Source organism: Biomphalaria glabrata, chromosome 7 (assembly GCF_947242115.1).
Source record: "Biomphalaria glabrata chromosome 7, xgBioGlab47.1, whole genome shotgun sequence".
NCBI lineage: Eukaryota > Metazoa > Mollusca > Gastropoda > Planorbidae > Biomphalaria > Biomphalaria glabrata.
In genome coordinates this window covers 5,668,030-5,682,287 of record NC_074717.1, presented here as the reverse complement: position 1 = coordinate 5,682,287, position 14,258 = coordinate 5,668,030, and the positions used below count along the sequence as shown (strand labels likewise).

Here is a 14,258-nt window from a genome sequence, read left to right as displayed (position 1 = left end):
CTCTCTCTCTCTCACGCTCTCTCTCTTTTACTCTCTCTCTCTCACTCTCTGTCTCTCTCTCACTCTCTCTCTCACGCTCTCTCTCTTTTACTCACTCTCTCTCTCACTCTCTCTCTCCCTCCCTCACTCTCTGTCTCACTCTCTCTCTCTCTCTCTCTCTCTCTGTAAGTTTCCTCCCTCTTTGTATTTTATTTTTTCTTGATTTTCCACTCTTTCTATCACTCTTATAGTTTTGTCTATATACGCCTATGGTAAAAAAAAAGAAGCAGTCGAGACCGCATTTATTGTCCGTGTATTGATTGGCCTGTTAATGCCTGTACTAAAAGCACACGACCCTCTTCAAATCAAAACCATGTCTCCATTTCCTCACATTGACAAGGTCTTAGAGTTAGCACAAAAAAGCCTTTATGACCACTTTTTGACGTACTCCAGTCGAAAGACTCCACGCAGAATGAAATATGGTACGGGAGGGGTAGAATGAAATATATATGGTACGGGAGGGGTAAGTATTTTAAAATTTTAAAGAGGGTGAAAAAAAAGGGAAGGGGGTGTTGAGAGGTAAATACACAAATCAAGAACGATAAGCAAAGAAAGTGCACTATCAATAGTAGTGTCCCCTTGAAAATAATAATATTTTAAGGGAATAAAAAAAAAGGACCAGAAACACACACACACACACTTACCGGCTCGCGTCTCTATGAGATTGTCTTGGATGTTTATGGTAGTTGGTATATTGACATAGTTCACTGCATGTGTATGTGTGTTGGCGAAAGTTTGACAAACCCTGTCTGGGTGATTGGCACCAATCAGAACACACCCGTACACAAAAAAATGGCGACCGCACGAAGTACTTAGTGAAAGTGGATACACAGTACAGTGACTGTAATTAGAGAGTACTTTTATATGTAAGTATTTAGTACTATTAAAATGTTTTACATGTTTTGGATGTTCCTTCAGAGTTGAAGATTAATGAAGATAGTTTACTTGCTAGTCCAAACCTCCCGCAGGACGACGGGGTATGGGAGCGGGCAGGGTTTGAACCCTCGACCGTCGATAAATCCGAACGACAGTCCAGCGCGCAAACCGCACGACCAGGCAGCCATATTAGGAATATAAGTATCAATCCTTATGGATGTAACTGTGAAGCACTTAACCACTGTTTACTTGTTGATCAACATCTCTGTGTAGACCTTATAATTAAGCACATGTTTACCATAAACAACACAATATAACAATTAACTTTCAGTAGTTATCAGTGCAATCAATTTGTAAACAAACAACTGAATAAACAATTTTTCTAAATACTGATACATTTACTTCAGAATTTATGAGTATCTTATCTTATAAATTAAAGCTATTCATTCAAGAGGGAAGATGATTACGTCCTACGCGTATGCGTAGCATTTTAATTCACCTACTTTCTCTCTTAAAAACTTGGTCCCTGGTGCTGTTATTCATTTATGTTTAATATATGTATGTATCACATTTGTTTCAGCACCTAGCTTCAACTCTATGTTTACGTTGACAGCTTAATTGCTCAGGCCCACTGAAGCTTCTATATGTAATATGTTTATATTGTCCACTTGTCATTATGAGAATTAGATAGAGCCATCGTTTGTCTAATACATGCCTAACGGCTGTCTGTGTCGGCTCTATTGAAGTTGTTAGTGAACGGATGCTGCGAGGTGGGTGAGGTGCTAGCTAGGGCATGTGACCTTTGACCACTGGGGTGGTAACTTGCATACGGGCGAAATGACTCTGGACCAGAAGAGTGGGTTTTTTTGGACATTCCGATGGTCTAGAGGTTAAGTTCGTTTAGTGCGTTAGTGCTAGGCGGTGGTGTCGTTTCCAGAGTCACTGGATCGGGTCGGCGCAGTCCCTCATTTTCGTAGCATTTTAATTCTCTCTTAAAAACTTGGTCCCTGGTGCTGCTATTCATTTATGTCTAATATATGTATGTACGCGTCTGCGTGAGTTAATTTAGTCATGCCAAGGCCGGCCTTAGGCATAGGCAAACTAAGCAGCCGCCTAGGGCCTAGAATTTGTTGGGGCCTCGCTTGGAACTAAAAAAATTATAGAGAAAAAACAGCGAAACTTGGCTAAAATCTCAAACATAGCAAAGCTCTATTGCTCCCTGTCTGATAGACTATCTTTAAGTTTTAACCATGACTCAAAGTTTATTAACAAAAGGTTTAGATTGACCTGTTAGTCTACCAATGTTGGAAGACCTTTTGGTAAAAATGTCAAGACGTTATTTTGAGTCTGATGCATCAAAAGGCAATCGAAAAGTGAATGGCTTTGGAAGACGTGGTCAACGAATCGGCTACTTTGAGGGGAAAGTCATGAACACGGTCAAGGAAGATGCAGGTTTGAGCTATGCAGTGGAGAGTCAGCATATCGGCATCGATTGGAAAGATCTAGGCTTAAGGTCATCTTCAGTAATAAAGAAATAACATGCCGAAAACATATTGATTGATTTCGATAAAGATATATGTTTGTAATAAATTGTGTGATTTTATTTTTCGTTACTTAGGGCCTCCAATTACCTATGGCCGGCCCTGGTCGTGCTAATTAAACTTAAACTCTGCTAATTCACTGACTGATTTCGATATAAATACAGATATATTTGTAATAAATGGCATGATTTTTTTTTCTTTATTTTAAATTGTTGTTAGAGGCCACATAATTCAATTCGCCTAGGGCATCCAGTTACCTAAGGCCGGCACTGGTCGTGCTTAAACTTTCACTCTACTAAGTCATTGGTTGCCCTGGCTGATTCCATGCTCTAATGGAAGTAGAATAAGGGAGCACTTGTACGAATTAGTCCTAGCATATGAAATAAGAAATGTGCATTTATCTTTTGTGTCTTTTAGAATATTTTAGTAGACTATTTTTTTAAAATTCTTTTTGTTTGTAAGATAGGATTCATGTATATGATTGCTTCTTAACTGTTTAGTCATCGGTCCTGTATATTTGAGTACCTCGTTTAAGTAATTAGTATACTCTCCACACCAAAATTCGCTAGTCTATAATTTAAAAGGAGGCACGCTGGCGAAGCTGTAAATCGCTTGTCTTCGAACTGACGCGTCCCGGTCTCGAGTCCTGGCTAAGACATACGCCCCTGAGTCCACCCAGCTCTAATGGGTACATGACATTAGTTGGGTAAAAGTAGTCGTTGTGCTGGCCACATGACACCCTCGTTAACCGTAGGCCACAGAAACAGACTTTACATCATCTGTGCTATAGATCACAAGGTCTGAAAGTGGAATTTTACTTTTTTTTTTCTTTACTTCACTAATATATCTATAGATTCTATACAGTGCCTTGTTTGTAAAAAAAAAATAATTGCTGCCGGTACTCAGTGATTAGGTGCCGGTACTCAGTAATTGATTGCCTAACTTTTAAAAACTAAAAATTAATAATATACGTTAAAATACGAGAATAGTAATTTTTTTTTTCAAAAAAGGTGACGGTACGCCGTACCGGTGCGTACCGTCACAAAAAAAAGCCCTGTATGTATGTATGTATATATATATATCATCATTGGGCTCCTTCAGTCGTAGAACGACTGTGGTTCATCTCGCACACTTCCTCATGTGGCTGTGGAGCCCTATTTTGGAGAGACACTCCCGTGAAGCTGGAGTGTCCTCTCCAGTTTTTGGAGTTAGGGCTTTGAATAAGTGAGATGAAAGACCATATATATATATATAAAGCTTATGTTAGGGAAAGAGCCCAACAATTACTACTATATCACTCAAGAATGTTTGTTGAAGTTACTTTCCTTTTTCGTTATCAGATAAAATACTTAATAACCAATAATTGTGGGGTACCTAACATTAGTTAGGGGAAAGTAAAGGCGGTTGGTCACTGTGCTGGACACATTTCACCAGTCAACCGTGGGCCACAGAAACAGAAGACCTTTACATTTAGTTGACATCATCTGCCCTATAGATCGCAAGGTCTGAGGGGGGGGGGGAACTTTGCTTTATTTATTAAATATGCAGGTCGGAACTGGGTTTTGCGTGACCACGCGAAACACTGCACTCATCCGGAATCAAAGATATTGTCATTCATTCAGCCCAAACCTCCAGCAAGACAGCAGGGGGGACTCAGGGGGACTGCGAGCTGGTTTGGAAGCCGAGACTATCGTTAAGAAAGGATTATGTCAAATAGGCCTACATTCTAGTTTTTGCAACTATGTTGTATATGTTTTATAACTTTGTGTTCAACAATAAGCACAAAGACCATATCTTATCTTATCTTATCGTAACTAATACATACGTTAATTCAAAAAAGATGATTACGTCCTACGCGTCATGCATCTAGTCATGTATATTAACCAATGACTTAAATTCTGCCAAGTCACTGGTTTTCCTGAATGGTAACCCATTCCATGCTCCAATAGAACTAGTGAAGAAGGAGCATTTGTACAAATGCATCTATATATCTACTTCTATGATCAAGCTTTGATCTTCTGTTCCAAAATTTTAATTCGTACTTTATTTTTAAAGATTATATCATATACTTTTTCGCATTATTTCAATTTCAGTTCAAAATGGCGGATAGAACCAGCAGACGTCGCCCGGTGACTAGGGATGTTTTCGACCAGTATAAAAGACGTCTCAGTGGTAAAGATGTAGAACATCGCATTTCAACGGATGGAATCAGACCCGGTAATTTGTTTCATCTTAGTCTATAATTTATTACCGTTAGCACGTAGGATTCACCGGGTATTTCGAATTCGATCCCGATCTATCATCAATTTTTTTCCCCTTACAACCAAACTTTACGTTTTATTTAAACTTGATCTAGATCTACCTTCTTTACCGGTCTTTCCTTCAAAATATCACTCAAAACATACGTCTGTAAAAAATAAATTCGAATACTTTAGTGATATCAAGTACATGTCTTTGTATACTTATATAAATAAGATTTATTAACATTAAAAACTTCACATATAAAGTCACCATTATTATAGTGACATTAGAGACAGATTTTACTACATTGTAATCCTAGAATACCAAAAGTATAAAGTCGAATCATAATGTCGTCATGATTTGGCGTTCACTAGCAGTCACCTAAAGTGCGTCTCTACACTCCGCATGTTAGTTATACAATTAGAAATAAGTAAGATAATTGAGAAATGTTATCTTATTATTATTCAGATACTGGTGTCTGGGTTCGTGACACAACACACGATATCGACCACCCCATCAGGAGATCGGCCTCACCTTCCAGGACTCCACGGTTGTCAGTGCCAGAAATCTACGTACGCAACGGAACTCCGGAAACTAACAAATACTCAAAATACACGCCCGAATCCAGCCCGGAAACTAACGAACACTCCAAATACAAACCCAAGTCCATTCCTGAAACGAAAGAACAATCAAAATACACATCCGAATCCAGTCCGGAAACTAACGAACACTCAAAATACAAACCCGAATCCAATCCGGAAACTAACGAACACTCAAAAAACACACACGATAAAAGTAAAAGTGACGAAGAGAAACTCTCGCCTGGTGTAAGAAGGGATCATACGTTTAAAGTAGAACACAAGCAAGAGAATACATTCGATGATAAGGCATCTAGTTCTGGCTCAGACAAATCAAAGCTGCGGAGAAACGATGACCATTGGCCAACGGAACACACAGCAACATATAAGCCAGATCATAACACTAAATATGAGAAACATAAGCCAGAAGAGGACATCATTGTAACAGAGCAGAAACCAAGCGAAGATGTTTACACTCCAGCGTACGCGAAATATAGGACAATGGACGATAAATACAAACTAGAAAAAACCAAACACAAGCCCATAGACAATACAAACAAAACTCAGACCGAAGCTGAGAAACAGGAGGATGGATATAGTTCAGGTCACTCCAAAGATAAGCCCAAAGATCGCGGTCCAACACCAGACCACGAGGAGGACACTGTTAAACAAAGAGATGAGGAAAAACAAAGAGGCAGTGGCGCAGACCATCAGAACAAAGAGAAGTCTGAGACAGCGAAAGATTTTCAGGATGACAGTAAAAGCTTTACACAATCAAAATCGAAGCGTCCACTTACCAGTCAACATAAACTGGACTCTTCCACGTTTGGACCTTATTCCTATATGAAAAGTACAAGGTAAGAAGTCAAATGGGTCTATATTTCTTGTTTTTGAGTTAAAAGTAGAAATGTATAATGAATTACTCTCTTTCTCTCTCTCTTACACATGCACACACACATACACACTTACACCAGGGCGGTTTGGCTGTAAAATTATTGGTCAAATTCCCGATGGTCCGGCTGCCAAATGTGTCGTTTGGCCGACGTCTATGGGACCGGTTGAAATTGCAGTAAGTTCCGTTATACGGTTTAAAAAATTTCAAAATGGTCTCTTAAATAAATTGACTTACTTGACTTAATCCTGTCAACTTTCAGTGGAGCAGAGGGTCGCAACCACACCTCTCCACCGAACTCAGTTCTGAGTAGCTTTCTTCATCTGCTCCCATGTCATTCCAGTACCCTCAGTTACACTGATGACTGACTTCTTTCAGGTTTGCTTGGACCTGCCCACTTTCCTCTTGGATTCCAATCAAGTCCTGCCTTGCAACATTGGTAGCTGGTTTTCGTAGGGTGTGACCTATCCAGCTCCTCTTTCACTTTTTGGATATCTTTCTCTTATAAAAGGCACCCATTAACCGCGGCGACCGGCCCACGTATTTATTTTAAATAAAAATCTTTAACAGACTTTACAAGGGCACCATCAGCCGTATTGAAAGAATTGGCCTACTTGTAGAACACATTTTCCGTCACCACCTGTGACGTGACCTGTGACTTGGCAATGAGCTATTGGTCTAAACTGCCCACAGGTTGCGACGTCAGTCAGTGTTCAGGCCTCCATTAAGGATGGGTCTTGACTCAACCGGACTTCAATGTGCGACATTTTAGTTTCAAATAATTGAAACATGGAGAACAACTGAAGTAACAAAAAAAAAAAGTCAGACCTTCACAAACAGATGTCTGAGAAATATCTTTAAAATACACTGGTATGGCAAAATAGAAAACACCAAACTATGGGAGGTGGGTGGGCAAAGAAATATAGAGGTGCAGATCTTAGAGAGACAGTGGAGATGGATTGGTCACACCTTTAGAAAATATATCAACAACAGAGCTAGACAGGCCTTAGAATGGAACCCCCAGGGCACAAGACGTAGAGGAAGACCAAAAAAGAACATGGCGACGCAGTGTCCTAGATGGAGCCGAGAAGACAGGAAAGAGCTGGGAAGCCATTAAAAAACTAGCAAGAGACCGTGGAGAGTGGCGTGTTTTTACTAAGGCCCTATGTCCCATGAGGGAACGCAAAGGAAAAATGATAATGATGAATTGATTCAATGATTAGACCTTAGACTACGAAGAGAATTGGACGCTGTAGTGGGATTTGAAGGATTAACTCTACGTCCTGTATAGTGACATGTATGCACTACGCAAAACAGCAGGGTTTCTGTCCAGGGCTTTTTGCAGGAGAGGATTTCAGCCTCTCAAGCCCTCACTCAAATGGAGTTTGATGATGAATGATGATGGTAGGATTTGATAGGTAATAGAAACTTACAGAGAGCTTAATATCTCCCTCTCTCTGAGTTATAAACTGAACATAAACTCTCCAGCACGACTACGTTTCAATTGGAATGCCTTTTCAGTTATCTTCTGGCTTGGAATACAATAATGTCAGATTGTATGTACACTTAATACTTGGCTGCGTAACATCAAAGAATGGACCGGTCTCTCTCTTAATATTCTGCTAGGAGCAGGTGCAGACTGAGAAAAGTGGAGCGATTTGGTTACGCAAACTGTGACAGCACCCACAAGGGAAAGATGAAATGAGATAATAAATACTTTTCAAACATTATTGAAATTTAAGTCCTCATATGTATTGATTCTAAAACATTTTTTTTTTTTTGCATGACTAATACAAAGGGAAGTAATACAAATCGTGAACAAACGGTATCGTTTATTATGGATTATTTCCCTTTAAACGTGAATACGATTTTGGTCCCAAAATACTATAAAACCGAATCAGTTGACATTGTTTAAAGATGGTTATCTTTTTCCTAATGTGCAGTCATTACATATAAATGACACTGTCTGAAATTCCCTATCACGGGAGGAAAGGGTCAGTTTAAAAAAAGTCATAAGAGGACGAACGGTAATTTTAAACTATAAGCAAATTGCACATTTAGAAATTCTTAATCAACCGATTTAGTTCTAATGAAAGCCGCAGTATAACAAACATTGAGACTTATTGTCATTACATATCATAATGTTTAATGTGTAATTTCTTCACTAATTGAATTATTTTGTCATTCGTGAAACAAAGTCTTAAAATTCGATGATTTAATGATATTTCGTAGATTATATATTGTTATGATTATATATTGTTATGATTATATATTGTTATGATTATATATTGTTATGATTATATATTGTTATGATTTTAAATTGTTATGATTATATATTGTTATGATTATATATTGTTATGATTATATATTGCTATAATTATATATTTTTATGACTATATACTGCTATGATTATATCTTGCTATGATTATTTATTTCTATGATTATATAATGTTATGATTATATATTATATACTGTTATGATTATATATTGTTATGATTATATATTGTTATCATTATATATTTAGCCACAACAGAGATAATGGAACAGATGAGGACGTACTTTCATCATCGTCCGGTCCGGGTTCTGAGGACAGAGAGACGCCTAGCCCAGTCTTCAAAAATAAGGCTCCCCCAGCGAGACCGATCAGCTCCAGCCGCCCAGCTTCGCACCCCATTCGCGGATTAAGTCCCCCAAGGGCACCATCAGCCGTATTGAAAGAACAGATGAAACGAACTAATGAAAGCGATACTGGTGAGTTTGATGTTTTGTTACTGAACTTTTACATAGGTGTGTACTTTTACATAGGAATGTACTTTTACATAGAGATGTACATGCTGAATTTTACATAGAGTTGTTCATACTAAAATTTTACATAGGGATGTACATACTGAACTTTTACATAGGGATGTACTTTTACATCTTTTACATAGGGTTGTACTTTTACATAGGGATGTACTTTTACATAGGGATGTACTTTTACATAGGGATGTACTTTTACATAGGGATGTACTTTTACATAGGGATGTACTTTTACATAGGGATGTACTTTTACATAGAGATGTACTTTTACATAGGGATGTACTTTTACATCTTTTACATAGGGTTGTACTTTTACATAGGGATGTACTTTTACATAGGGATGTACTTTTACATAGGGATGTACTTTTACATAGGGATGTACTTTTACATAGAGATGTACATACTAAACTTTTACATAGGGATGTACATACTAAACTTTTACATAGGGATGTACATACTTAACTTTTACATAGGGATGTACATACTAAACTTTTACATAGAGATGTACATACTAAAATTTTACATAGGGATGTACTTTTACATAGAGATGTACATACTAAACTTTTACATAGGGATGTACATACTGAACCTTTACATAGGGATGTACATACTATCATTTCTCTACTATAATTTCATCATTTCTCTACCATCACTCTCTCATTTTTCTACCATCACTCAATCATTTCTCTACCATCACTCCATCATTTCTCTACCATCACTCCATCATTTCTCTACCATCACTCCATTATTTCTCTACCATTTATCAACCTTTACAGAATCATGTAGAGAAGAAGCGTTTCTGTTGATTATGTAGCCTATATGGTATCAACAAAATTGGTTATGACCTGACATTGAACACTGTTTAAATTCAATCTTTAGAGAGTGCAGTCGGAGACCTACCACCAAAACGTACACCTTTATCACGAAGAGCTCGAGAGAAGGAGCTAGGGGTCAGGAAAGGATCGACCCCAAGATGGGATTCCGCCTCCAAAGAATCAGACGAAAATAAATATATCAGAAATTCGAGTTCCAAGGACCATAGAACCGCTGCTCCAAAGAGAGTGACTTCTCGCGTAGAGAAGGCCACAAACCGGTTCAACCGTTCTCGCTTGACCAAGTCACGCACGCTGTCCATCTCTTACAACCACAGCGACATCGTGGACGATGACCTGTTGATTTCGGCCTCCAAGCTGGACAACACGCTGCTCCGCCTGTTCTCCAACACCAGAGACACGAAGACCTCCAAGAAGACTGGCTCTGACGAAGAGGATGGGCTGATACCATACTTGAACTATTCCGAGTCGGACCTGATCAGCATGGAGCCGGTCCGGTGGAGGGTGTTCCCCATGGAGGCGGCGCATAAGGAGACCCTGGAGCAGGAGCTCCCTTACATCGAGGATAATGTCCAGCCGTATGGGGTGATCAAAACCTTGTATGATGATGATGTGTTGACCCATATGGACTTTACTCAATTCTCCAGGTACGTGATGTTTAAGTTAATTAGTCTGTCAATCAGTTCAAAGTTAACTTAATGAAATTAGAGACACAGAACCGGAAGTCTTGGGTTTGAATACTGGTGATGACTGGGCTTTTAAATTTCTGTATCTTTCAGACGCCTCTAAACCCACCCAGCTCTCATGGGTTACTGACATTAGTTAGGGAAAAAGAAAAGGCGGTTGGTCGTTGTGCTGGCCACATGACACTCTCGTTAACCATGGGCCATAGAAGCAGATGACCATTAAATCATCTGCCCTATAGATCGCAAGGTCTGAAAGGGGACTCAACTTACTTTTTAATAACGTACGCTTAAATATTTAAAAAAGATTTGCTCTGTGACGATACTATAACGGATGATCAGTACTGATAAGTATATTGAGGAAAAATGTAATCACATATTTTAAGCTTTTGGTTATTTGCATGATATAACAGAAGATGCCAATGACGCTCAATTTCAACCTCACACTTGCCAACTTAATAAACATATCACAAATTTTAAGCTTTTGGTTATTTGCATGATATAATAAAAGATGCCAATGACGCTCGATTTCAACTTCACACTTGCCAACTTAAGAAACATTACAAACAAAAGAGCTTAAAATATTGATTCTGCAGTGTTTAAAAAGCCGAAATTGGCATATATTGAACGCTTTTTCAAAACATAGCTTATTTTCTACACCGGATACACCCAAAAAAAAACAAACTTAGTATTTCTAGTTTTTCCGCCATGTTTGAAAATCTTTGATAACCCATTCTCTCCCCCTACCTCTCTGTTTCTTGTACGTATTTACTGTATTCTCTGTCTGCTTCTTTATGTTCTCTTTCTTTCTTAATCTCCCTCTTTCTCTTTAATGTCCTCTCTTTCTTTTATTCCTTCCTTTTTTTCATTACTGCTTTGTTTTCTCTTCCTTTCTCCCTATTTCTCTCTCTCTTCCTCTTTCCCTACTTCTTTCGCTTCCTCCTTCTCTTCCTCTTTTTCTCTCTCTCTCCTTTTTTTCTCTCTCTTTTTCTTTTTACCTCCCTCTTTCTCTCCTTTTTTTCTCTCTCCTTCTCTCATTGCAGTATCTTTCTATCTTACCCTAACTCTCTTACCTTACTCCCACCGTTAGGAACTATTCCCTCTCTCTCTCTCTTTTACCTTATTTCTCTTATTGGTAATACACAGACTCACAATTTTTTCCCTTTGGTCTTTCTCCTAAACACACACACACTCTCTCTTTCCCTTTCTCTCTCCCTGTCTCACTTTTATCTCACTTTCTGTCCCTCTTTCACGCGTTCTTCTCACTTTCTGCCATTCACTTTTTGTCTTACACACTTTCTTTTTCTATTCTCTTACTTTCTCTTATTGTTTGACTTTATTTTTATTTGTTCCTTCCTGTGAATACGAAACAAAACCGTAATTAAAACATTAAAAAAAAACAACCACAATGAATCTCTAATATAGAACTGAGGGTCAAGGAGACAGGGCAGTGACAAGGTTGCTGGTCAAGACACTTCAGAGGCGTGGAAATAAGGCGTACCCAGCGTTTGTTGGCGCCCTTAAGACCCACGACTACCAGGATGTCTCTGACAGGCTGGAAGAAACAGAGAGGGCTATACGGCAGGGCATGATGGATGATGCGGTCGGCAGGTCAACAACCGCTGGTTCGGTATGTAGATAAATAAATTTTAGAGCAGAGATGACATAAAGATATATGACGTAATATAATATAATATAATATAATATAATATAATATAATATAATATAATATATGATATGATATGATATGATATGATATGATATGATATGATATGATATGATACGATACGATACGAAACGATATGATACGATACGATATAATATAATATAATATAATATAATATAATATAATATAATATAATATAATATAATATAATATAATATAATATAATACGATACGATACGATACGATACATTACGTTACGTTACGATACGACACAATACAATATAATATAATATAATATAATATAATATAATATAATATAATATAATATAATAATAAAAAAAACTGAGACATCTAACTGCCACCACAACATCATAGTCACATATTTCTTGTTCGTATTTCTTTTTAGTTTAACTTCAAGCCAACGCCGCCGCCGCCACGCAAGACGACCCCCGTCATATTGCTTCACTCTCCACCACCCAGCGTACCAGGAGACGGTGAGAACAGCACTCTAGCCTACTACCGCCAGCTGGCCGCCCAGCCCACCCCGCCGCCTCAGGAGAAGTCGGAGATGCTGGTCATCGACTCCAAAGACCTCGAGAAGCACCTGAGAGAGCTGAGCAGGGAACTGCAAGAGATACAGAGTGATGTGAACTCCCTTAGGAAGCCTCAAGAGGCTCCAGGTTTGTTTCCATGCTTCTCTCTCATTGGATGGAATAGTTCGGCCCCCTACTTCCTTTTATATTGAAAGTGATCTTCATTAATGTCACTAATGTCATTAATGTCACTAATGTCATTAATGTCACTAATGTCATTAATGTCACTAATGTCACTAATGTCACTAATGTCACTAAAGTCATTAATGTCATTAATGCCACGAATCATAATGAACGAGAATCCTCGCTATGTAGGTTACAAGCAAAAATACAGAAAAAAAAATACTTTTTAAAAAAGTGTATCAATAAGTTTGGATAAATCATGTAATTAAATTTGTAATAAGCATCTGAGGACTAAAGAGGACTAATTCAGCTTATACCACCACTTCAGTCAAGCACTATTTCTTTGCCTTGTTTGATATACTAAAGCAAGTAGTTTATTACCAATAGTTAATTAACTTTTTTTTTTTTTTAAATTCATTCTTGTGTTGTCATTTAAAAGAAATAATTGTGCAAAATTTCAGCGTGATCCGAGATGGGTGTAGGGGAAATAACACATACAAACTTTTGGCCCGACGGACACAGAGTGGATTGATATAAGCTTTGTAATAAATCAAGTAACTTGTCTATTCTATCTCGGGTGTGACTCAGTCCCGTATTGAATGCAAGGCAAGAACTAAGACTCTGAAACAATAACCTGAAATTATTCAGTTGAGACAATGTTTGTCATATGAACAAACAAAATACAGAATCCAATATTTAAACAAGCAACATATAAAAAATCCTTTTTTAAAACACAAGGCCTTATCTAAGAGGAAGAACTCCGCACTTACAACTATATATCTCAATAATGTAGAAGTCATTCATTTCCCTTATTCGATATTTTAAAAAAATGCAGTATCGCCATTATAGCATGAAATGGGTTGCATGAATCAGCCAAGACAACCAACTATTAAACAGAGTTTAAGTCTCTAATTAACATGCACGAATTGATTTATAAATCGATGAAACGTCTCTAGATTATAAGATAAGATAAAGTTAATGAAGAACTATTGGGCTAAACTAAACAGGAAGACGGTGACCAGACTGGTAATTATTGACAATAAAAAAACAATATCATTTTATTTACAGACAAAACTGCGCCCAGAGTTTCCACTAAACAGCCAACACCGGAAGTCCAGTTTACCAAAGATCAACCACAAGTTCGTCCGCAGAAAAGCCGCGCATGCGCCATAATATAAAGAAACCTGTGATCTCATCTTATTTATTCACACATCTATACACCGCTTTTGTCTTGACAGTAGAAGAACATAAGATTTGCCTGGTCTATACTTTTTTAATAATGTAATGAAATATTTTTGTCTGAAACTTATTACATATATAATGAACGTAGACAGATCGACACCTGAAGTCAAAAGCTTAAAAGCTGAGGTATCATAAAAAAACGATAAAAATAT

General features: G+C 37.9%; 1 protein-coding gene across 1 annotated transcript; it reads left to right on the top strand.

Annotated features, from left to right (window-relative positions):
* The first annotated feature begins 689 nt into the window (after positions 1–689).
* LOC106077637 (uncharacterized) lies at positions 690–14,054 on the top strand. The gene is made up of 8 exons (XM_056035248.1): positions 690–905; positions 4,550–4,673; positions 5,166–6,132; positions 8,692–8,918; positions 9,846–10,446; positions 11,908–12,112; positions 12,555–12,828; positions 13,933–14,054. Exons 2-8 carry the CDS (start codon positions 4,556–4,558, stop codon positions 14,040–14,042), a joined length of 2,502 nt encoding a protein of 833 aa, XP_055891223.1. The 5' UTR covers positions 690–905; positions 4,550–4,555; the 3' UTR covers positions 14,043–14,054.
* The last annotated feature ends 204 nt before the right edge of the window (positions 14,055–14,258 follow it).